This window comes from Heloderma suspectum, chromosome 3 (assembly GCF_057233095.1).
Source record: "Heloderma suspectum isolate Gila_16-S chromosome 3, 16-S_ref, whole genome shotgun sequence".
NCBI classification, from domain to species: Eukaryota; Metazoa; Chordata; class Lepidosauria; order Squamata; family Helodermatidae; genus Heloderma; species Heloderma suspectum.
The window spans coordinates 323,350,739-323,375,984 of record NC_139460.1 but is presented as its reverse complement, the minus strand read 5'-3'; the positions used below and the strand labels follow the sequence as shown (position 1 = coordinate 323,375,984).

Genomic DNA, 25,246 nt, shown 5'->3' with positions numbered 1-25,246 from the left:
GTGAGTAGACCATTTCAGATCGGATGCTTGTGTCAGAACGCTCATATAACCTCAGCGGTGCTTCTCAATGGAGACAGTTGCCAAGGGCTCATTCACACATAAGTGGATTGCACATCACTTGATGACAGGCGGCTGAATGCCTTGACAGAGCCTTTTGAACCAAACTGTATTAGAAGTGATGTGAGCATTCGACCTGTGGTTGTACATCTGCAGCGTCCTTCTCACATGCTGGCTGCCGTTTCACACTGCAGTCATCAAATGACGAGCGTGCATGTCTGAAGCAGGCCGGAGCGTTTCAGCTGTGTGAAAGGGTCCCGTAGTCGATAACAAGTGATTCTGCCTGCAGTCAGGTGTTTGGGGCTCAGCAGCATAAAGGCACTTCTGTGTTGTAGCAGCTGGAGCCCTGTCTTCAGTGCTAGGTGCCGCAGTTCAAGGAAGACAGTGGCGAGTTGGCAAGGATCGAGTGGAGCACCTCAAAGATGTTAAAGATGCAGTGCTGTTAGGATGGTGAAGTGGATCTGACCCCAGAAGCCACAGTCTATTCCAGGGGAAGGCACCCTCCAGCCCATGGGAATTGGAGATCATAAGGGGATTTCCCCACGAACCCTCCAGTCTCTGATTGGAGATAACAAAGGATTTTCCCACACTTGGCTGGGTTCTGCAAGCCCTGGCTGAGTCCCTTCTGGCATTGCTCGCACCCTGACTGGGACACAAGCAGCCCAGGAGGGAGATGCCAAACTTGGCCAGGGTTTGCGGGGGGGGGGTGATCTTGCCACTGGACCAAAATAGGTTGCCTGCCCCTAAACTATTAGGAAGCTTTCCTGCTCCAGTTCCTTTGAACCCTCCTTGCAAGAGCACCCGAGTGCTCTGGGGGGCAGGAGCCATGGCAGAAAAAGCTCCGCGCTGCCTCCCAATCAATACCGTGCCTCAAAGCCCGCCAAGGGGCTCCTTCGGAGTTCTGGCAGCAGACCAGGCACTGCACACTGCTCCGAACACAAAGGTCCACCAGTCTCCCCTGGCGGGGGCCTTTGGAGAGGAGGTCCCACAGACCTGGAGCCATGACAGTGAAGTACCTCTTCACACAGCATGTCACACTGTGACATTTGCTATCTCAGGGTGTAATGGTGGCCATCAGCATGGATGGCTTTAGAAGGGGATTAGACACATCCATGGAGGAGAAGGCCGCCATGGCCTATTAGACAATTGTATCCGGTGTCAGAGGCAGTGTGCCTCTGAATACCAGTTGCTGGGGAACATGGACAGGGGGGTGCTGCTGCATGCGTATCCTATTTGTGGGTTTCCCACAGGCAGCTGGTTGGCCACTGTATGAACAAAATGCTGGACTAGATGGACCCTTGGTCCGATCCAGCAGGGCTCTTCTTATGTTCCTACGCCTGAGAATAGTTGACAAGACAGCGCAGTCCTGTGGCAGGCACTATAAGTCGCATGTGGTCCACCAGTGCTTTCCCCAGCACCAAAACTGTGTTGTCATTGTGTTTCAATTCAGCTGTGGGGTGATGGTTCCAGGGGAAGCATTTAAGCTTTTCCAGGGAAAAAAAGCCTTGGTGTCAGGCCAGATATGGCTTGTGGGCCTTGTGTCTCCCACCACTGTGGAAATGAATTTCCTCTGGGGATATAATAAGCTAGCAACATTTGGGAGGCACAGCAGAAATGGCTAAACAAGTGTCAGCACAAGGAAGGGGAAAGGATGGAGAAGAAAGGGAATGCGGAGACACTCCAGTGCTTTAAGGACTAAGCGCCTCCTGGGAAGCATCCTGTACCCTTGGCAATTCTTGAAATGTTCATAATCTTTGACGTTGTTTCCTTTAGCACGACCTCCTCCTCCTCCATCTCCTGATGGTCCCTTGTCTCCCCTTTCTCCCCCCACCCACCCCAGGCTGGTAGAAGAGTTCATGCTGCTGGCAAACATGGCTGTTGCCCATCAGATCTACCGCTCCTTCCCTACGAAAGCTCTGCTGCGCCGGCATCCCCCGCCCCAGACCAAGATGCTGAATGACCTCATGGAGTTCTGCAGCCAGATGGGCCTGGACATCGACAGCAGCAATGCCGGAGCTTTGCATGTAAGTGCATGTGTGTGTGTGTGTGTGTGTGTGTGTGTGTGTGTTGGGGGAGGCAACCCTGTTAAGTGCTCCCTCCAGCACCAGAGGCGGTGAGCCTCTGTACACCAGTTGCTGGGGAACATGGGCGGGAGGGAGCTGTGGCACTCGTGTCCTGCTTGTGGGTTCCCAGTCAACAGCTGGTTGGCCACTGTGTGAACAGAATGCTGGACTAGATGGACCCTGGTCTGACCCAGCATCAGGGCTCTTCTGATGTTCTTGAGTGAGGAGTGAAGCAGCTTTCCACTGCACTCAGCAACCTGGTTTCTTGTTAGGCTTTTGTGGTGGCTGGTATTCCCCTGTGCTGTGGCCCTTCCTAGAATCTGACCTGATGCCTGGAGAGCTGGTTGCTGGCAGAAGGTCTTGCAAGATGGACATAAGCAAGAGGGGTCGGCTCGAGTGCCCATATGGGTAGAAAGGTGGGGCACAAATCAAATCAGTAAATATCTCTAATAGGAGTCTCCTCCCCCTCTGTCTTGCTTTTCCTGGGTATAAATATACAAGGAAGTGTTATTAATTAATTAATTTCTACCCCAGTTTTCTACCAAGAAAAATGGCACTTGGGTCTCATGCATCAGTATTATTCATGGATACTCACGCATAAGTATCATTATTATTCTCTCAGGCATTTAGCAGCGTACGATGAGGTTTTAAGCAGGTCCTGGATGCTTCTTTTTGTTGACTGTTTAAATTTGCTTTAGATATCTCTGTGTCTCTGCGTGTGCTGTTTGTTCATATGTTTGCATGTAAATGGTTTTATAATATGGTTTTTAATTTTTGTAAACCGCCCAGAGAGCCTCAGGTATAGAAACGTAACGAATGATGTATCCCCCCGTTTCTGATGGCGTCGAAAGAGGCGAGCCTGCCTTGCCTGAGGCCCATCTGGTGAGCGCGTGGCAGAGGCAAGATCTGAGCGAGGGGCCTCTGGGCTTCCCGCTCGTTCTCTGAGATGTTTCCCTGCACCAGCTATGGGGGTCTGTTTCTCTTCTCACTAGAAAAGCCTGAGCGAAACCTTTGGAGCTGACAAATACGCTGAAGCCAGGAAGGAGGTGCTGACCAGCATGTTCTCCCGGCCCATGCAAGTGAGTATGGGCACCAGAGCCACGGCCCCCCACACGCGCGTCCCCCCTCAGCCTCGGGACTGTGAACTCCAGCGGAATGCATGGTGCTGTGCAAAACAGGAGCCACTGGGGCAGAACCGGAACCCCGCGCAAGTACCCAGGTGGCTCTTACCACACCAGGGGACGGTTGGTCTTCTGGTCCTGGTAAGAGCTCTTGAAGCTTCCCCACCAGGCCTGGCGTCTGCTCGGGCAGCGTTCTGCTTGGCCTCGTCTGCCTGGCTGCTCAGCCGGGCTCTTGCTGGATTTCTGTCCCATCTCAGGGACTTTGACCTCCTGCTCTCTACGCTGCCTGCAGCCCAACATCTTGACAGGGACACACACACGGCATGCTCTGCCCGGGGAACATCAGGAGGGCAAGAGAGGCCAGGCATTTCCGGGGCAGAATGGCTACTGCTTATACAGGGCCATCAGGGTGCTTTGCAAAAGAGACAGGTCCCTGCCCTGAGGAGCTTACAGGGTATATTTCAACAGTGGAGTGAGGAGAGACGGCAGAGTGAGGTAAGGGGAGAGGCCCGGGTAAAAAAGGATGAAGGTCAGAAATGAAGGATTCCTTTTTTTGTTTACTGCGCTTTTTGTCCTGCGTGCTTGGTCATGTTCCTGGCTGCTCACAAACGGCCACTGTCTGCATTGCTTCAAAATCTGCCTCCATGTGAAATGGTTAATGTTCTTCCACATAGCATCTCAGAAAGAAGGCGGGTTCTAGCCTAGGCTCCTCCCTGATGAGCGACTTTTCAGTGTGCAGGGATTTATTTGTTTTATACGGAGGAGCGTCCCATTGTGCAAGTCCACATCTGCACCCTAAAACGGTACAGTCACCTGCTGCTTGTGAGAAGCAGGCCTGACTGAAGCAAATGCCCAGGCCCCTCACGAGCCAGCTCGCGTAGTTCACGACATCTCTGCTGCCCATTCTTGGGCCAGGCCCGAGCCTGCAGGAGGCGGCCTGGCCGACCCGTGGCATGAGCTGGTGCTCCCCAGGTAAAGATCCCTGCATGTCCTGAGCCCTGCGGAGTCCTTGTAGTTAGCTCAGCCCATTACTTGGTGTACCAGTCCCCACCCCACCCCACCCCACCCCACGTATCTAGATTAAAGTTTTCTGTGTTCACCCCCCTCGTTCACGGGTGAAAGCTTGCAGCCTGAGCTTGGAAACGCCCAAAGCATGTACAAGTCGCAGCTCCAGAACAGGGCGAAAGCGAAGAAGAAGGCCTAAGTGAAGGAAGACCTAAAGGGTCACATGCTTGACACCAGGCTTCCTCACAGAGGGCAGCCCACAGAAAGAGAGCCTCCCTGGCGGGCCTCAGCCTCACCCCCAAGGGGGCTGTCATGTGGCTGATGATCTCCAAGTGGGGGAGGTTGATACAGCATTAGGCTTTGGGTGCAGCCCTCTTCAGGCATCCTGGTCCAGTGGCCAGTGAATGTGCAAGGAGGGGGCGTGCACCAGCCCCGCCTCTCTCCGGCACCCGCTGCACAGGGGGCGGGGAGCCTTCTCTGTCCATGACAGCTCTCCGCGCCATTTCGAACCCTGACTTCCTAGGGCTCCAGATTGTGTGGAGAGCCTCTACAGATAGGGGAGGGTCTCTCCTTCAGAGAGTCCCCCTCCGTGTGTGATGGAAATGGCAATGGAGTGGGGGCTGAGGCTAGTGTGCCCCCTCACCCCCCGCCCCCCTCACATTTATTGAACGCTGGAATAGAACACTTGAACAGGGCCCGAGAAATTCGGGCAACAGAGCAGAAACGGGGTCAGATGATGGGATCTGGAGTGGTTCTGCCCTCCTCCCCTTTTCGTGTGAATATCGGCATGGGGAAGCTGCCAGTGCAGTGCGGGGCAGTTGCACCCTTTAAGGGGGGCTCACCGCGATGGGAGTTTACTGCGTTTCTTCAACGGCCCCCTTGAACAAAACGACCTGAACTTCGCGGAGATGGAGAGCAGTGGTTTCGGCAGCCATCCCAATAAGATCGCAGCTGGAGAGCCTATCTGCTGTGAGTCAGTTCTGATTTATTACGGAGCTGATCTTTAGATCGAAGACCACGAGAGGCGAGCCCAGAGTGCAGAGCACTTCCCTTCGTGTCTGTGCGTGATTGCATCAGGAGATGGGGAGAGCTTCTATTTCCTAGCGCGTGTGAGGGGTGTGTGCGCACGCGCGTGTGGAGGGGGAACCTTGCCGAATAGAGACCGTGCTCCACAAAGAGGTCAAGGGGACCTTGAGCTGCTTTGGGCTGCCAAGACCAAGAGGCGCAGCCCCACGCTGGCTCCCTCGCTCCTAAGCCCGGGGAGGCCCAGCCTAAACCCTTTGTGACGTGCAAGCCCATCTGTTAAACCGCTTCCCTGATGCTGCTGCCCCATCCATCACCTGGGCCGGCCCAGCCGTTCCTGCTTTTCCAGCCTCCCAGACAATGCAGGCTCCCAAAGACGCACATTCTCCTGCCTTGGCAGTGTGGGAGAAGCTTCCGCCTGCGCTTAAAATGGTGCCGAAAGGTGGGCTGCCTCAGGGGCCTTTGGTTTACTTAACAGTAATGATACGCGGCGCTGCTAGAACGTTTTTAAGCGTGCAAAGTGCTTCATGGACTCAGTCGGCCCTCCTGCACGGCATGTCAGTCTTGCTTGTCTTGTCCCCACGTTGCAGGAGGGGCGCCGAGGAGAACTCTTGGCTACCCCCTCTGTAACGTGGTGATACAAGACTGTCCTGCCTTGCAGAAGGGTTGTAAGGGTGGCTAAGGTAATGAATGACAGGGGCCTGGTGACTTTGTGGCTCAGAGAAGGTTAGGACCGGAGACTTTCAGGTTCACAGCTCAGCCTTTGCACCAGAAGGCACCGTGTTAGTGTACATTTTCACCCCCTCGTGGCTAATTCCACTGGTGATGATCAGAGGCTTATGAGCTTCCTTTTGGACCGTTAATGTGACGATCACACCCCAAGATTAAGACTGCCATACTGCGTCACGTGACAGTAAGCAACAGTAAGCGACCACTCCTTGCCTGGAGCTCTCAAAAGACACAGAAAAGGGATGCAAGGAGGGGGAACAAGACCTGGCTACGTTAAGTGCTTGATGGGTAGTTGTCGGGAGAAGGTGTCAGCATGGAAAGAGAGGAGGGGGCATGCGGATGAAAAGCAGATGAAAAGAGATGGATGACTAAGACCTTTTCAGAAACAAACAGGTGTTGTGGGGAGGGAGATCCCATTCGGTGCATCGACCGATCGGGAAATGGATGCCGACACCACCCTCGCTTTCCTGCTGGTAGCACAGCTCTGCCCCAGGGAGCCGCTGGTGCGCTGCCCAGTCGCTTCCATGGCCGCCCCCAGCGCCTCAGCCCCTCTGCGCCCCCAGGGCTCTCAGCCGCCTTTTCTCTCCCAGATGGCCTTGTATTTCTGTGCCGGGATGCTGGAGGACGAGATGCTCTTCCGCCACTACGCCCTCAACGTGCCCCTCTACACCCACTTCACGTCGCCCATCCGCCGCTTCCCTGACATCGTGGTGCATCGGCTGCTCTCTGCTTCGCTGGGTAGGTTCTCCGGAAGACGCTGCCAGCTCCCTCACCCCCCGCCCCCAGCCATGGTCCGGCGGGGCTGGGCAGCTTGGAAAGGGCAGAGAGGGATCTTGCAGCTGCGGGGCTTGCCATGCTGGGCCAGACCAAAAGGCCACGTGGCATTCTGTGTACGCTGGCACCTGACACATGCAACAGGGATGTTGACAATCAGCCTTACATGGACCACACTCGATGCACTGGTTAGATAAAGCATCACAAATATTTCGGTCAACTAAAAAGGTGCCACCAGCTGGACTTCACACCAGGCAGGCCCTAGGAGGATTAACCCCTGGAGTGCTGGCTTGTAAGAGAGTGCTTGCAGCCTTGCAGGGATGGGTGAGCACCCGCCTTCCTCTGCCTGTTCTGACTGCCGGCTGCTTCCTTTCAAGGCTCTGGTCCTGCCCTGTGGCTGGAGGAGGCAGATATCCAGAAGCAAGCAGAGCACTGCAATGACCAGAAAATGGCTTCCAAACGGGTGCAGGAGCTCAGCGCTGACCTCTTCTTCGCTGTCTTCATCAAGGTGAGGCACCAGAGCCCTGGGATACAGGGAAGCAGGTTGGGTCTCTCTGCTCCGTGGCAAAACAAGTGTGTGTGTGTGTGTGTGTGTGTGTGTGTGTGTAGCGCTTCTTCGAAAATGTTTTCAATCACGCCATTCTGTGGCACCGCCCTCCATCTTCCTGTCCTTCTGCAGCAGGTGATTCTGCCTGCGTCAAGCCTTGCCTGGCCTCTCTTTGATGGAGGGATGGCGACCTGCTGCTCCCAGATTCTTTGCCCTGGAAGGCATAGCACAGAAAGCCTTATTCAGGCTGGGTGAACCTCCAAAATCAGGGACGGGACACATGCTTTTGCATGCAGAAAGTTGCAAGTTCAACCCCTGGCATCTCCAGTTAAACAAAATTGATTGAGGGCCTCAGTTACTTGACAGACTGCCGTCCCCCGTACCAGCTTGCCTGCAGTCTGAGGTCATCAGTAGAGGCCCTTCTCACCTTCCCTCCACCATAAAAACAAAAGAAGAGCCGTGCTGGATCAGACCCAGGGTACATCTAGTCCAGCATTCTGTTCACACAGTAGCCAACCAGCTGCCCATGGGAAACCCACAACCAGGACATGAGTGCAACAGCACTCTCCCTCCCATGTTCTCCAAACGCTGGTGCACTAAGGCTTACTGCCTGTGCTGCTGGAGGTAGCACATGGCCATCTGGACTAGTAGCCATTGATAGCCTTCTCCTCCATGAATTTCTCTAGCCTCCTTTTACAGCCATCCAAATTGATGGCCATCTCTACACCTTGTGGTAGTGAATTCCATAGTTTAACTCTGCGTGGTGTGAAAAAGTACTTCCTTTGATCCGTCTTGAATTTCCTACCAATCTGCTTCATGGGGTGACCTCTTGGGGTTCTAATATTATGAGAGAGGGCAGTTAGGCTGGTGAGTGTAAGGGGGAGGGCCTATTCAGTGGTGGCCCCACACCTGCTCTGGAATCTGGAGCACACATCTGGAATCAGCTTCCATCGGGGTTCGTTAGGCAGGTTTTGACAGGTCTTCAGGAAGCCTCTAAAGACCCACATGTTTTCACAGGCCTTTCCATAGTCTGCAAGTTTTATTGGTGTTATGTTTTTATAGCATTTTCATTGAGTATGGAAGGGTTGATTTTCTATTGTATTTGCTTTACATAGTTCCTATTGTTTTCATCTTATACACTGCCTTGAAATTTCTACCCTGAAATGCAGCCTAAAAATCATTTTAAATAAACCAAATAAGTAATTTAACTTCAAAGACACAGAACTTAACATGTCAGTGGCCTGGTCTGCGGGGAGAGGGGAAAGAGACGCTTATTGTCCCATGTCGTACATCACCGACCGTGTGAGGGATGGGGGGAACTCTTCGGCTGCAAGAAACTTGAAAATGTTTCACTAGAAAATAACAGCCCAAAAAAGGATCAGGAAGCAGCCGACAGGAAAACCCTTCTTCTTCACGAGACCTTAGAGAGTGGCTGCTGGTCAGAGTAGACCAGGGATCTTCAGCCTTTTCAGGTCTGAGCCCACCGTAGTCCACACTTCCCTTTGCGGATCGTCGTCTTCATTTTTTACCATATGTTTGTATGGTGGTAGTGCTGCAGTTGAGACCCACCGTAGGTCAGGCTGCAAGCCAGAAGTGCAGCCTTCCCCAGCCTGGCGCCCTCCAGATGTGTTGGACTGCAACTCCCATCACCCCCCGCCAGCTGGCGGGGGGTGATGGGAGTTGCAGTCCAGCACATCTGGAGGGCGCCAGGCTGGGGAAGGCTGCAGTAGTTGGCTCCTGGCCCATGCGCTGAAGACCAGTGAAGTAGCTCAGATGACAGTGGCCTGGGTGGAGGACGCACATCGGCTTCCTACGTTCCCATTGGGTTTACAGGATCGCCCTCTTCGAGCACTCACAACCCCCCCCCCGAGGGCTTTTGCACGACCCCTGCCCGCCCCCTCCTCCCCCCACTGGTCAGCACTGGGGCCATCAGAGAGCGAAGCAGCAGCAGTGGGGCTCTCCGCCGTGCTGGAGCCTCCCTCAGGGGCAGAGGAACAGCGGCACTTCCATGGTGCTGAGATCAAGTTCTGTGACCTGCTGGACTTGGTAACTAAGCATCTAGTGCCCGGGTTAGCTTTTTTCCTCCTCCCCCTCTCCCAGCCAATCCCTTTTCTTTTCTGTAAGGTCATTTAAGGTGGCTGCCTGTTCGCTACCGGGCCAGGTTCAAGGTATTAGTACTAGTGTACAAACCGCTAAACAACTTGGGACCAGGATACCTGAGAGAGCGCCTCCTTCTTTACCAACCTGCCCGGTCACTGAGGTCATTGGAGGGCATGCTCCTGGTGGTTCCACATGGACCCATGGCCCAGTTGGAGTCCACCAGGAAAAAAGCCTTCAGTGTGGTGGCCCCCTTCCTGTGGAACTCCCTGCCTTTAGAGGTTAGGCAGGTGCCAACATTGTGTTCCTTCCAGCGCCTCCTGAAGACATTATTTCAAGAGGCCTTCCTTGCATGACCAGCCATGGTTTGTTAAATTCCACTTTGTTGGGGTTTGTCTTTTTAAAAAATGTTTTAACGCTTTTAACCTGCTGTTTTATTCTTTTACTGTGTTGTTCACTGCTCCGAAATCTTCTGATGTGGAGTGGTATATAAATATTGTAAATAAATAAATAAATGTAGGCCCTCCGCCTGCAGGCAGGGACTGCCTTTCGGATCTTTATAAGCTGCTTGGGGAGCCCTTTCGGCGGAGGAGTGCAGTGAAAATGGTTTAATTAGTGGTTGAAATATCTGATTCCCCACCCCTGGCTGGTACTAGGGAAACGGCTACTGGGCTGCAAAATCCCACTCCCCCTCTTGCTCTTTCACGGGCTGCATCAGGCCTGGGAGTGCAGGCAGAATCGGTGGAGGGCCTCTGCTTGCAGCCATTTGAACAGGGCTGCTCACCTGGCGTTGGATCCTTGTCCCCTCTCTCAGCCCGATACTGGCAGCCGCCTGCCCACCTTTCTTCTGATCCCCCCACAACAGAAGCCGACTGGGCAGGTGATCCCTCTGCTGAACCGCTCTTCTAGCCGGGAAATTCTTCCAAATGTGTCCTCTGCCTCCTTGGAACCTGCTGCCTCTGTTTTGTCAGACCTCCAGAGATGCAGACAATTCCCTTCTCCCACAGCATCACTTCCCCAGGAACTGGGGAACTTCCCCCTAGAAACCCTCTCATCCCAAGGAAGGGACACAGCTTCTCTAAACTCTCCTTGCAGAGTTTGTCTTCCAGACCCCTTGTCTTGTCTGCTGCTCGCCTCCAGAATTCTTCCCAACCCATCAAGTTGCCAGCATCTCATGCTCATTCTTCCACCTTAACTTCAGGTTCCCAGATATTCAGATTATTCCCAGATATACATTCCCAGATATTCAGCTAGATATTCAGGTATACCCAAATATTCAGCTAGATATTCAGATATACCCAGATATTCAGCTATATATTCATATATATATACATACATACATACATACATACATATTCCCAGATATTCAGGTTCCCAGGTATTTGTCTCTCCCAAAGCCTGAGCCCTGTGTCCACATTGGATGGCAGGACATCCGCCTCCTGCTGCCCAGAAGGCTGGGGAAGGGATGTGGGGAGCACACGCACAAGGCCTCTCGATCTCTCCCAGCTCTTCTCCGGTGTTTTGCATAGGGTGGCATTCCAAGGGCCACAGGTAAGTAGGGACATCCATCTGCCCTGCTTGTCACACGCTCCCTGTCTTCTCTTCCAGGAGTGCGGCCCCCTGGAGTCAGAAGCCATGGTGATGGGCGTCCTCAACGAAGCCTTCGACGTCCTGGTGCTGAGGTTTGGCGTCCAGAAGCGCATCTATTGCAACGTAAGCATCCTCTCCAGCCCTGCGGGCACCCTTCAGTCCAATTCTAAAATTGGTCGTAATGTTTTCACTCTGTGTGGATTTTTGTTATAGCTGAACGGTATGATTGCTTATTGTATTGCTGTACACCGCTTTGGGCTCCTTGGGCAGAGAAGCAGTTTATACACCCGTCCCTCGCTGCGCCTGTGCTGGGACCCTCCGTGGCTCCCCGTCAGGCCCTGTGAGCCCCCTTCCCCGAGCATCAACCATCCCTGGCTTGGGGGTGGATGTTTGGTTGGTTGGTGTTACATATATTCTACCTTCCTGCCCAAAAACGGCGTTCAAGGCAGCTTACCATAAAAACAAAGCCTTAATAAAAACGGAACATAAAAACAAATAAATGTGAAATACAACAATAACAGAAATAAGTGGCACCAACCAATGAACCCCCCTTCATCAACAGACCAGCTAATATGCCAAAGGCCGGAATAAAAACCTCTTTGCCTGCCAGCAGAAGGACAACAGTGAAGGGGCCAGCCCAGCCTTCCTCGGCAGGGGCTCTGCAGCCTGGGAGCGGCCACCAAGAAGTCTCTCTCCTGTGTCGCCACGAAATGCACATCTGGCAGCGGCTGTGCCTCCCCGGAAGACCTTAACGCCCCGGCAGGCTCATCTGGGAGAAGGGGGTCTTCCTCTTGGCTTGCCAGGCTCAAAAGGTTCAGTGCCCATGCAAATCCCGCAGCATGGGACGGGGGCTGAGAATTCCACTAAGCTAAATAATTCTCTACGTTTGCAGAATTCTCCCCATTTTTTAACTACTTTGCCTAATTTATGCTGGTTTTCCTCCTCATGGGTAGGAGTGACGAGCTGTGGAGGCCACTGAAGCTCTGTCAGCGCCTGACTAGAGGACAGCTCTTACTCAGCCGGCTTCTGAGATTTCAGCAGGCCTTGCAAAATACGAACCCTTTTAGAGAAAACCTCTTGATCAGGGGAACTTCCTCCAAGGGTTCTTAAAAAGCAGCCTTCCCCAGCCTGGCGCCTTCCAGGTGTGTTGGAATGCAACTCCCAACATCCCCAGCCAGCGTGCCCGGTGACCATCCTGGCTGGGGTTGCCAGGAGTTGTGGTCCATCACGCCTGGAGGGTGCCAGGCTGGGCTGTGGTGCCCTGACACACTCCTGTGTTCCCTCCACACTTGTATGTGCCCATAGCACTGAACTGCGGAGATGAAGAGGTTCTGGGGCTCAGGTCTGCCTGGAGGTCCTTGTCTCCATGTGGGGGAATAGCATGGGCTTTCTCACATCGGAAGGCCTGCATGTCTCGGGATGTTTTAGTTTTGCTTCATGTCCACTCATCAGGATCTTGTTCTGTGCCCCACAAGGCTGCCATTGTTGCCTGACTTCTCCTATTTTGAGATGGAATCTGTGCCGGGAAAAGTGTGCGTGCAGAGTGCCTTTAGGGAGTGGAGGAAAAGCTCTCTGCACATCCTCAAGAGCACTCGTGTTTATGGTTCCTACACACATTCCAAGGTTCAGTCCCTGGTTTAGAAAACCGATTGAAGGACATGTCACAGTCCAGACTCACTACCTGGAGCAGGGGGGGCAGTGGGGGGCGTTGGAGCTCAGCACTCGTGCCCCATTCCCTAGATGGGAAACACCCCCTGGCCGGAGAAGCCCGGTTGCAACCCCAGTTAGTGTACAGAGGCCCTTGTAAGGGAAAGGCACTCTGCTCATGCTCAAGGACCCTCTCTTTGTTATCACAACTCCACATGATCCAAGGTGGAGCTCTGACTCCAACTAAGCTGTGGGAGTGAAGCAAAAGGCCTTTTCATATGCACAGCCAGTGTAGACAAGAAGAAGGGAGCCAAAGCAGGGAGTGACTGGGTTTGGATGACCAGGGGGAGTTAAAGAAGCCATCGTGGCTTCTCAACCCCCCCCCCCCCCCGCGCACGCTGCGTGCACGTCCGACACTTGCATGATACCCATGATGCAGCGGAGGTTGCCGTGTTGCCCAAAGCCGGCACATGGCGTGGCAGGAGTGGCTTCGTCCCCACCCACGATGTGCAGTAGGGCTTGTGGGGCGGGTAGGAAGCCACCCCCACCATCCGGTACACCATGTTCAGATGACGCGGCAACCCCCACTGCATCGTGGGTAATTATGCAGATGCTGGTCACACGTGCAGGATGCACGGAGGGAGGAGCGATGACGGCTTCTTTTACCCTCACGACCTTTCCTTCCTGCTGTGCCCTCGTGCCAGCTCCTGCCTCTCCGTCTCGGGTCCTCCGTCTGCAAAATGGGAGCAACAGGGACTCCCCACACAAGGCTGCTGTGCGAAGGCACAAGGGAGGGAGATGTGCCTCCTGATGAAATGGTCAGTTGGCAGCCGTGAGGCCACCAAGCCAAGGTACTTGTGGGGAAACCTGGAGATCTGCCGGCAGCGTTTTTGAAGATGCAGCCTGTTTCTCCTCCAAACAGTTTTCTCTTTTTGTCCCCCGCAAGTCTGTTTTATGGCCATCCCATCTTGTTTGCCGTCCCTGACTGGCTGTTTGGGGGCCCTTGTGCCTTGGCTTTCAAGGATAACGAGCCATCCTTTGTGCAGCAGCCTTGAGGAGCTGGGGGGGGGGCTCTGCCTCCTCTGCCCTCCATCTGCCCCTCGATCAGACCCTTCCAGGGGGGATAATTATCCACTCGTAGCAGCGCAGTAAAACTGAGCTGATACGGTGCAGCGAGTGCTTTTGCCTCTTGAAACGAGGAGACGGGGAGAAGTTGGTTTTAATTTCACCTTCGGAAATGGGAGCTCAGAGGCACCATGTGGAACGCTTGCGGTTCCCTGGCACCTGCGCCAGGCGGCAGCTCCTGCCACTCCAAGGTTAAGAAGTTGGCCATGGCTTGGTCCTATGGCAGGGAGCCGCATGTGTCTCCTGGGGCCTCTTGCCTTGCCGAGAAGAGTTCGTGCTTCACCCAGGGCTTTGCAGAGAGCTGTCTGGGAGAAGGAATGAATGGTATTGCTTCTAATTTACAAAGGAAATCCTTTTTGTTGTTCAGTCGTTCAGTCGTGTCCGACTCTTCGTGACCCCATGGACCATAGCACGCCAGGCCTTCCTGCCCTCCGCTCTCTCCCGGAGCGTGCTCAAGTTCATCTTCATCGCATCGATGATGCTATCCAGCCATCTCATCCTCTGCCGTCCCCTTCTCCTTTTGCCTTCAGTCTTTCCCAGCATCAGGGTCTTTTCCAGGGAGTTTTCTCTTCGCATTAGGTGGCCAAAATATTTCAGCTTCAGCTTCAGTATCTGTCCTTCCAATGAGCAGTCAGGGTTGATTTCCTTTAGGATGGACTGGTTTGACCTCCTTGCAGTCCAGGGGACTCGTAAGAGTCTTCTCCAGCACCACAGTTCGAAAGCATCGATTCTTCGGCGCTCAGCCTTCCTTATAGTCCAGCTCTCACAGCCATACATTACTACTGGGAAAACCATAGCTTTCATTATACAGACCTTTGTCGGCAAGGTGATGTCTCTTCTTCCTACTATGCTGTCTAGGTGTGCCACAGCTTTCCTCCCAAGGAGCAAGCGCCACGAAAGGAAATCCTTACACACCCTTGTATCCTACACTCACAGCTTGAGCAGTCAGGTTATCTCAGCATTCCCCAACCTGGTGCTCCCCAGATGCTTTGGACTTCAAACTCTCATCTGCCCCAGCCAGGGTGGCCAATGGTCAGGCATGCTGGGCATTGTAGTACAAAACATCTGGAGGGCACCAGGCCGGGGAAGGCTGATGACTGGCCTGTTTGACCAGAAGGAATTGGTCCTCCCCTTGGGCAAGTGGCGAAATGCCGGGCGGTTCTGTGGATGCAGAGGACCCTGTCCGTCCTGCCTTTTTTAAATAGGGAGGCCCCCAAATCCCCTTGTATCAACTAAACGGATCAAGGGGCTGGAGCAACTCCTCTCTGAGGGAAGGATGCAGCGTCTGGGATTGTTTAGCTTGGAGAAAAGGTGAGTGAGCGGAGACAGGACAGAGGTGTACAATATGATGCGTAGTGTGGAGAAAGTGGCAGGGAGGCATTTTTCTCCCTCCCCACAATAATAGAACCCAACGGGGTCATCCCATGAAGCTGACTGGAGGGAGATTCAGGACAGACAAAAAAGAAGGGCTTCTTCACACAGCACAGAGTTAAAACTATGGAATTCGTTACTACAGGATGTAGCGATGGCCACCAGTTTGGATGGCATTAAAAGGGGGTCGGACAAATTCCCGGAGGAGAAGGCTATCAGTGGCTACTAGTCCTGATGGCTCTATGCTACCTCCAGTGTCAGAGGCAGTGAGCCTATGCACATCAGTTGCTGGGGAACATGAGGGGGAGGGTGCTGTTGCGCTCATGCCCTGCCTGTGGTTTTTTTGTGGGCAGCTGGTTGGCCACTGTGTGAACAGAATGCTGGACTAGATGGGACCCTGGGTCTGACCCAGCATGACTCTTCTTATGTTCTTATGGACACCCCCCTTTGTTAAGCTTTTCTAGCAACTGACTTGCATGATTGTGGGTGACCCTTGGAAAAGTTGTGGGAGGAGGGCACACCTAGCCTGTTCCAGACCCTGTTGGCCCCTGCATCTCAGCAGCGCGTGTCGGGAGACCAGCAGGCCCACGTGCTTTTCAGAGTACAGCTTCCTGTTTTGGTCCATACAAGTCTGCCCTACAGGGTCTCCCCTCACCCAGGCAGCGACCCTCTCAGACGTTAGCCTCCTGAGCCTTTCCTGGATCCTGATCCCCATATTCCATGCCTGCATGCGTCAGCCTGGCTCCCTGAGGTGCCCCGTCTCTCCTTCCTCTTGCAGGCTCTGCCGCTGGTGGGGTTCCAGTTCCAGAAGGTGGGAAAGAAGCCACAGCTGACCCTGATGTGGGAGCCTGAGAGCCTGGAGCAGGATGCGGAGCAACAGGTGAAGTCCCCACCTCAGCCCCACCCTGCCCAAGGACAGTGGGGGGCTGGAGGCGAGCATCCAAGGCGCTACCTCATGCCGCGGCTCCATCAGGCCCAATGTGGCCTTCCCTGACCTGGGGCCCTGCAGGTGTGCCAGACTCCAACTCCCAGCATCCTCCAGCCGGCAGGGCCAATGGCTGGGAGTTGCGGTCGAACCCTGCTAGCAGGCTGGCCTGCTCTCACTGGCAGGGTGCCCTCCCCAGCAACTCTGGCCGTGGGAGGTGTTTCCCAAACATGCCAGCCGATCTTTTCGACCTGGGCCCATCCTCACGCAAACCGGAGCTCTGCCGGCCCTCCTCGTGCCTCTCCCTGGGTCTGAGGCTGCGTTTTGCTCACGCCTGCCCAGAGGAGGTGGCTGGTGCCAGAGCATCCACGCAGTCGTTACCTCCCCATCTGCCAGCTGGTGGGGCCTCTTGTTCCCCCTCCAGCAGTGACAGAAGGTTCCCCGGGGTGATCAGGGCTGCTTTTCGGCTCCTTCCCATCCCGCCGACAGCTGTGTTTTCTAACCCCGCTCCTCTTTGCAAGGACTTCCTGACTTCATCCTTCTCCAAGCATTTAATTAGCCTGTTGTTTTCTCCTCCTCCCCACCACCCTTCCAGGTTGTTAACCATGGTGTTTAATAAGCTCTGGCAGTCCCACCTCTCCTTCATACCGATTCCCACCTGCCCAGCCGCAGTGCTGCAGTGTTTTTCCTGCACGCCGCTCTGCCGCCCTGCCTGTGGCAATGCTTAGATCCAGTGACCCTGGCCTTTCCCAGCCGCTCCCTCCCAAGGCAGATTTCCCGAGACACGGTGTCAAATGCTTTAATGGGGCCTCGCAATCTCTCTCGCAGGCTCATCCCTGGCATCCATTAGCTCAGGAACTCAACTGCAGGGAGGCATTGCATTTGTCGGGCTTGATTAAGCTCCACTCTGGTGCCAAGCGTGAGTTGGCAGCCCTCGCAGTAATGCTCTGGCTAATTGCTTTGAAGTTCTTGGCAAGGGAGCCTGGCCCAGCCACCTGGTGAGGGTGAGGGACGCGGTGGGCAGGGCAGAGGGTTACAGAGGCAAGTGGGGCGTGTGTGTGTAATAATCAGCAGCCTCAAACACACACACACACACCCTCCCTAATCCTCCCAAGGACATAGTGATTGCTAGGCTCCCCCAGAACTGGTTTCTACAAGACGAGGCAAAAGCAGAGTGTGGAGCAATGGGAATGACCAGTGCCAGAAGAGGAAATGTAGGGGCTGATGGAAGCCCACATACAGGGGCACTTTTTCCAGTGAACTCCACCAGCTGTTTAAAAAGGTTGAGACGCAACTGTGGTGTTAACCAGTGGCTGCGAGCCATGGAAGCTTCCATGTACAGAGGCAATCTACCGTCTGAGCTTCCAAAAGGATCTGGCCAGCCACTGTTAGAAACGATGCCCCTGTCCTGAGCCAGCAACACAGTCCTTTGTCCTATGTTCAAAAGAAGCTGATCCATCCCCCCATGGGACAAATGTGCCCAGTGCGCGATGTCTAGAGAAGTATTGCTGGGGCTCAAGACTGGCTGGAAATGCATTCTTCTGATCTTGAAGCCCTTCCCCCCACTTTCTTCTGGGTGTCATTGGGGGCGTTCTGTAGTTAGCGATGAGGGAGATGGGCACACTGCACCTTCTCAGGGGCACTCCCATCAACCCTTCACATGGTCCAGTGCTAACCCCAGAGCAGATGCTGGGCCTGAGACTTGGGTGAGCTCTGGCACCACGTATGCCCTGACTGATGTGTTCTTTTCCTGGAGGTTGGGTGTCCCTGTGGACCAGAGCAGAGACAGCCCACCAGCCATGTATTGTGGCTTCCACATACCTGGCTCTCCCTGATTTTGCAGGTCCTGGGTGGACAGCAAAGACAGAGGCTTATCCACCCTCCCGGTGGACCACCATGCCTTGTGGTTGAGCTGTGCTTGGCTTTGACAGATCACCAGTGTAGGCCTCTGGTGGTCTTAGGCACTCACGGTTCCCATGTACTGCAGACTAATCTCTCCCCCTGCTGCAACAGGGGTTGTGGTGGACAGCTTGATGAAAACGTCGACCCAGTGTGTGGCTGCTGTGAAATAGGCAAATTCCATGTTAGGCATAATTAGGAAAGGAACCAAAAATAAAACTGCCAGGACCATACTCCCCTTGTACAAGTCTATGGTGTGACAGCACTTAGAATACTCTGTACAGATCTGGCCACCGCACCTAAAAAAGGAGATTGTAGAGTTGGGAAAAGGGCAACACATTGACCAAGGGGCTGGAGCAACTCCCCTGTGAGGTAAGGTTACGACATCTGGGACTGCTTAGCTTAGAAAAGAGGTGAGTGAGCAGAGACATGATAGAGTTTACAGAACTATGTATGGTGTGGAGGAAGTGGAGAAGGAGACGTTTTTCTCCCTCTCCCATAATATTAGAACACAGTGGGGTCCTCCCATGAAGCTGGGATGCCTCACCCACCCTCCCAGAGGCCAAACAAGGGTCTCGTGGGAGCCAGTTCTGGCCCAGGCTAATCACTTTTGTAAAGCAGACACCCCGGGATGGGGGCAGCCCATCCGTGAATTGCCCGTAGTCCTGAGGAGACCCCAGCAGTGCGGGGTGGGAGGGGAGAGCAGCTGGGTGCAGGCCGACCCCCAGGTCACAGCTCTCAGGGCCAATAAGGCTCTACCCCGGGCACCCTGGGCACATGCCATACACCAGGGGGTTGGGGCCTCTTTCAGCCTAAAGGGCAAATGCCATTTCATACAAGCTCGGGGGGGGGGGGCAGAGTGTCGCAGTCCAGTGGAGGGCGGGGCTGAAGGCAAGAAGGGGTGGAGTTGAGGGCAAAAGGGGATGGGGCCAGATTACCAGAACTGCCGGCCTGTTGTAGCTTGAAGCTCTTCCTGCCAGTAACGAAGCCTGGGGAGGGGCACTTCAGACTTTTAATGGGGGGCGGGGGCTGCACAAAAGCTGGGGAACCACCGAATGATCAGTGGTTGGGGGAAAGGGGGAACGGCCAGGGAAAGGGGGAAGGGCCTCCTGGGGGACCCCAGAAGGCTGGACTTGGCCCCCAGGAGGGCTGGACTTGGCCCATGGGTTCTCCAGCCCTGTCATTCATGCCACTTGATGTAGTGGCGAGAGTGTTGGACTGGGAGTCTGGAGATCTGGGTTCTAGTCCCTACTCAGCCGTGGAAGCTCACTGGGTGACTTTGAGCCAGTCACAGACTCTCAGCCCAACCTACCTCACAGGGTGGTGGTTGTGAGGATAAAAGGGAGAGAAGGAGGATTATGTACGCTGCCTTGGGTCCCTTAAAGAGGAAAAAAGGCGGGATATAAATGTAAGAAATAAATAATGCACAGCTGGCATGACCTGGGCACTGCCTGGAGAGTGGGGCCTGGCACCCCAGCCCAAGGTCAGGCAGAAGGTCGACCTCCAGATGCTTTGGACCAGCTCCCATAAGCCCCTGCCAGCATGGCCAGGGATGCTGGGAGTTGAAGTCACAAACATCTGCAGCCCAGCCCATGTGGAACTGGTGTCTTGGCTTTGCTTATTCCTGCTCAGGAGGGCCCCATCAGTAACAGGTGTTTGATGTCAGGGTGGAAACTGAGCCAATAGAGCCCCAGAGCAGTTCTGATTCTGAGGAGGAACAGCAATCCATGGGAGAGGAGCCAGCTCATCCCTCACAGGCACAGCAGCTGGCAGAGTTTCCTCCTGCCAGCATTCCTGGGATAGATAGTAACCCTGGCAGTGAGAGAGTGCAGGAGGGGGGCTTGCTGGACGCTTGGCGCAGACACAGGGAGCGACAACAGATGGAGGGCATGGAAAGGAGGCATAGCGCTCGTTTGGCGCACAAGCAACAGTCGCGTCCCGAGGACCCAAGGGAAAGAGGGAGGATCTCTCCCTAGCCCATAAGTTCAGGGTCTTCCCGTGATTCTCCTTCAAACAGGGACCAACTGCCTTACCTGGAGCTTAGGCTACTCAGCTATGTTTCCCCAGGGCTGTTCCTTGCTATGGCGCTAGCGACTAGTATTCTGAAAGAGTCATAAAGTAATAAAGGAATAAAGTCTTGGAAAGAATTCCTCGTCGTCTGTGTCCTGAGTTGGCTATTGGTGGGGACTGAAGAGGCAGCTAGGGCGCTCCTGACACTTGTAGAACAAGTTGTAGAATCAGAGGCCCGGTTGCCCCCCTCCCCCCTCCCGGGCATTAGGAAATTGCCGTGAGCTCTGAGGGCGATGGAGCATTGCGTTTTCCATTCTGGCATTTCCTGTGTTCAGCTGTATGCACATCCATGGAGCTCACACATGGCAGTCTATGTAAGAACTGCTGAGACCAACATCACACACTCCCCATTTATCCTCAAAATCTGGCATTCAAAGATAGTCTGCTTCTGAGCATGGAGGTTCTATTTCAGCTCTCATGGCCACATAACCACTGACAGCTTGACCCTGCATGAAGCCCCTGCATGTCTCCATCTGGAGGATATGGCTCTGAGGCAGGTCTGAGCCTCTCAGAAACAGCCATTTCCCAGCCAGCTAATATCTGCCCCTCCTCTGCTCTGTTGCTCAAGGTCATCACCATTTTCACCCTGGTGGAGGTCGTCCTGCGGTCCGACAACGTCCCCTTGAAGTACAGCGCGGTGCTGAAGAGGCCAGGTGGAGGGGAGTGACGGGGAGTCGGGTCCCGCCCACCTCGCCCAGCCGATACTTCCAACGCTGGGCTTCCTGCACACGCTGCATCCTACAAGGACTCTTTTTCCCAAAAAGTCAGGCTGCGGACCGTTTCTTGCCATTACTTTGCGGATAGTTTTGTTTTATCTCTGCATTTTTAACCCAAGCCAGTGGGCAGCTCTGAGCCCGTTTCCAGCAGATGGTAATGGAAACCTCAGGAACATGAACTGTTTAGCTCCTGGCTTTTTAGACCCTTTCCGTCCTTGAACGTGGCTATGCTGCATCCACCCCCCGTGTGCAAAGGCACTCGGAGCAGGCCTGTGTGGATGCCTGTGCCTGAGGCAGCATTCGCCAGCATGGTGTCCTCCAGATGTCTGGGACTCCAACTCCCATAATTCCCAGCCAGCATGGGAGTTGCAGTCCAACATCTGGAGGGCACCAAGTTGGGGAAGGCCTAAAGCATCCCTTGTGTTGTGTTCCTGGCCACAGTGGCCACCAGCCAGCTGTCTGCTGAGGCCAGTCTTGTTGGGCCCTCCTCCATCACATAATAAAAACTTGCTCCCTATCGGAGGGAGGGTGTTTCCTTGCATGTGTTTCCATCCTCGGCCGTGCGTCTGCTCCCACTGGTTTTCCTGGGACTCTTTCTTCCCCTTGCCAAGTTCCCAAATCGGTGTGAAGTAGGAGCAGCGTGTTTCTCTTCCTCTTTCAATTCCCACCACCACCACCAAAATGACGACCTTTTGTAGAGAGTTTTGTAAACAAGGACCGTGGCTGTTGTAGCCTGTTGTTTGGGGCCGGGGGATGTGGAAGTCTGAAGGAAGACCGGACACTTCGGAAGAGGACTGAGCTCTCCCCATCTTGTCGCCCCCTGCACCTCCCCGAAACCTGTATAAGAAAAAGCTGGAAATCGGGGGGGGGGGGGACATTGCAGTTCCTTTGCAACAGATTGGAGGTGTGTTTGGCGCCGTTCCGTGGAGCAGCCAAGCAAGCGGCTCAAGACGCCACTGGGGGAAAGTGCCAGCTTATCTTTGGTGACTGGCAGTGATTCCACTTAGAGCAGGAGTGGGGAACATCTGGCACAGGAGAAGTGGGACTGCAACTCCCATCACTCCCAGCCAGCATAGCCGTTGGTGAGGGGACTTGCAGCCCTGGACTGGGCCGCGTGTTCCCCATCTCGCCTTCAGAGTCTCCCCTGCCCGCCCGCCCACCCCCATCCTTGCTGGCAGTGCTGCCCTTTGAGGCTGCCCCTTGGCCGGAAACATTGCAGCTGGGAGTTCTTGAGGACTAGGCAAGAACCGCTGGGTTAAGCAGCCCCTATGGATAAACCAGGGCAGCGCTGCATAGTGGGTAAGAGTTTGAGCCCTGAGCTGGAAAGTTCTCCCAGCTGTAAATTCACAAGGCTGCCTTAAGCAAGCTGCTCACTCTTAGCCTCCTGTCTGCAAGCTGGGGAGTGATAATACTGGCCTGCCTTGTGGGGTGGTTGCAGAGATTACTGGTGGGAGGTATGTGAAGTGTTTTGAACCTTCAGAAAGTACAGTATAAATCTTTATTGTTCTTAATGTCCCACTCGTGCCCGTTGGGAGACTGGTGGATGTGGGCTGTCAGGGGCCGGGGAATAGGAACAACATGCATTTAACATAAAGGAAAAGCCTTGGCGGATAAAAAAAGTTTGCTGCCAAGAGCACCAGCCGAGCCTCCTTGGGGAGAGCCTTCCAAAGACGGTGCCTTAACCAAGGGGGCCTAGTGGCAGAGGGACCCTCAGAAGGGCTTCTGAGGAGGATTCTCACACCTGGGCAGATCCATGTGGAAGGGGGAACAAGAGGGGGGTCCTGGAAGCATCCCGGTCCCTGGCCATTTCAGGCTTTCAAGGACCTTGAATGGGGTCTGGAAATGGTGCACACTTCATTGAAGAAGAGGCAGTGAGTGTGCCCACAATTCGGAGAGCGGGTGGCGAGCCAGGGCCTGTTCATGGGAGGGAGCCCTGGTGGGCACGATGCCCTGCCCTCAGTGGAGGGTGCAGAGGGCCCTTGGGCAAGGCACCCTCAGTGGCCCCCTCGTCTCTCAGTGGCTCCACCTTACCACCATTCCCACCAGCCTCTCCTCCTCTTTCTCATCCTTGCTACCAGCTGCTTGACAGCCAGAGAGCCACGGAGCAAGTCAGCAGGGGCATCTGCTGCTGCTCCTCACCACCACCACCGTTGTCTGGGCCGGAGCGAGAGGCCAGGGAGGTTGCAGTGGTGGTGAGGAGGAAAAGCCAGTCCAGGGGGTCTTTTCAGTGGGCCCCTGTTGGGGTGTGGGCCCTTGGCAGGTGCCCAACCATGCCTACCCTTGACACTGGCCTGAGCTCTGTGAGGACCCTTCCCCACAGCTGATTGAAGTGACGCCAGACACTGGAACATAAGGAGCTGCCTTATCATGAGCCAAAACCGCTGGACCTTCTGGCTCAGTGTTGTCTACACTCTACGGTGCTTGGAACAGCTCTCCATGGCTTCTGTTCTGACATGGGTTTTCTCCAGCCTTACCTGAGGATTGAACCTGGAACCTTCTGCATGCAACGCATCTGCTATGCCACCGGAGCTGCTACAGCCGTTCAGGTGTTTGTGCTCTTACTGGGCCAAAGTAGGACACTATCAGCTGTCCAGGCACTTGGGCTGACGTCCTCTGCCCTTTCTAGCATCCCACATAAGCTCTCTGCCTTCCTTTCCATCAGGGAGCAAATAAAAGCCAGCTCCAAGCCTGGCCAGCCTCCCCACATCGGCTACCCTGGCTGGGAGGATGGAAGTTGAAGCACAGTGCATCTGGTGGGCTTCCAGGCGAGGAAGTCTAGCCTAGCCTGAGGATCTCCTCGTGGATACTCGGTGCTGCTTGCTCTCCAGCTGCCCTGCCTCGCCTGGGGTTGCCACAGCTGTCAGGTGATAATCCTGAGCAATAACCACCCGTCCTGGGAAAACCAAGGACCTCTGCACACCTCTCCAGGGGAATCGAGCTAGCTCTTGAAATGCAGCAGAGCCCTCCTCAGTCAGCATAGCACAGCATATATTCTGTTCTGCCTCTTTGCAGCATCCAGAACCTTTGAGGCAGCGCTAGCAACCAAGTGAAAAGGGGGTGGGGGAAACCCTGGAAGATCCATAGCCTTAGGGCAAACCTGGCACCCTCCAGCTGGTTTGGATTGTATTTAATTCCCATCATCCTCAACCTGCATGTGCCTCCACATAAAGAATTAGATTTGAGGAGGTTATTCTGTGGTAGGAAAGGAAATGGAGTTCCTCCTGAGAGAGAAGACCCCCCCCTCATCCCTCTTAGTTCTATTGTTTTCTTTTTGCATGTGTTTCCAGGTGCAATACTCTCTTTTCTCCTCCCGTCCCTCCCTCATGCCCTGATCTTTCCGCATGGGACCATTTCCTTCTCTCTCTCTGGAGTTTTTATCATAACATTTTTAATGAACTTATTTTATGAAAGTTGTGAGCTACTTTGGGGACATCTTCTTAGTATTTACATGAGTGGAAGGACTTTAAAGTTCCAGCTTCATTCAGAAAAATCTTGGTAAATACACCACGCTTTTTTGAAGGTTTGAAATCTGCCAGTGAGAACACCTGTTCATTTATTACATTTGATGTACCATCCTTCTTCCAATGTATTTGAGGCAGTTTATGACCTAGAACAATGGCCTCATAATATAATGGGCATGATACAAAAGTGTGGAGGGAAGAGGAAAATAAGCAGATTCAAGTACAAGCTCTTCCTGTGTACTGACAGGATGGAGCCCATAGGAGGAGAAAGCTTGGGAAGGGAGGAGGCCAGGGACCACCCCAACTGACTAGCCTAGGCCACAGGTGAGCAGAATTCCAAGTTATGGGTCTACTTTTGGGGGGTTTTCACCAGAATCTTGAGGTCCACCAACAAGCTAGATGCAAAATGGGGGGGGGGAACTATCATCTATATCCAGTGGGTTGTATCCAGTTGTGGGGAAAATAATTTATGGATGATGAATCTAATTCAGCAGACCTCTTGTTATCTTGACAGGCTCCTGCTACCTGTCTATCTGGATCCATAGAGGTGTGGTTTTCTGTTGCTGAGAAGGACTCAGTCATTTTACATTCAGCACAGTTACTTCATAAATAGATGCCCATCGATTATATTTTAAATATTTATTAACACCAAGCAAGTGTATTTAAGACAATTATAGAAAGCAATTGATACCATGATATTTGTTGACAAAGGTTACAAGAGGAAAAGAAAACAGTGCATGCATTACCAATACAGATTTCTCCACACAGAGATTGTTGTTGTTGTTCAGTCGTGTCCGACTCTTCGTGACCCCATGGACCACAGCACGCCAGGCCTTCCTGTCCTGCGCTCTCTCCCGGAGCGTGCTCAAGTTCATATTCATTGCATCGGTGATGCTATCTAGCCATCTCATCCCAGTATCTTCCCCTTTTTAATATAGTTTTACACCTGAACATGGTATACGATGCAATTGCTTGCTGTAGAGTTATATTTGATGACATTTTGTTTTTAATTGTACAGTTGTATAG

At 53.9% G+C, this 25,246-nt stretch overlaps 1 protein-coding gene across 5 annotated transcripts in view; it reads left to right on the top strand.

Moving 5' to 3' along the window:
* DIS3L2 (DIS3 like 3'-5' exoribonuclease 2) overlaps positions 1-24,911 on the top strand; it is a 290,436-nt gene extending 265,525 nt beyond the window's left edge. For 2 of the 5 annotated variants that reach the window (XM_084847711.1, XM_084847709.1), the window contains 6 exons: positions 1,898-2,081; positions 3,113-3,199; positions 6,589-6,736; positions 7,150-7,280; positions 11,025-11,129; positions 15,928-18,801. In XM_084847711.1, coding sequence (XP_084703837.1) covers positions 1,898-2,081; positions 3,113-3,199; positions 6,589-6,736; positions 7,150-7,280; positions 11,025-11,129; positions 15,928-16,143 — 871 coding nt within the window. In that variant the 3' untranslated portion in view covers positions 16,144-18,801. Of the gene's footprint in view, positions 1-1,897; positions 2,082-3,112; positions 3,200-6,588; positions 6,737-7,149; positions 7,281-11,024; positions 18,802-20,611 lie in introns of those variants that run through there. The other 3 variants (XM_084847710.1, XR_014789643.1, XM_084847713.1) reach the window with 3 other exon arrangements.
* The last annotated feature ends 335 nt before the right edge of the window (positions 24,912-25,246 follow it).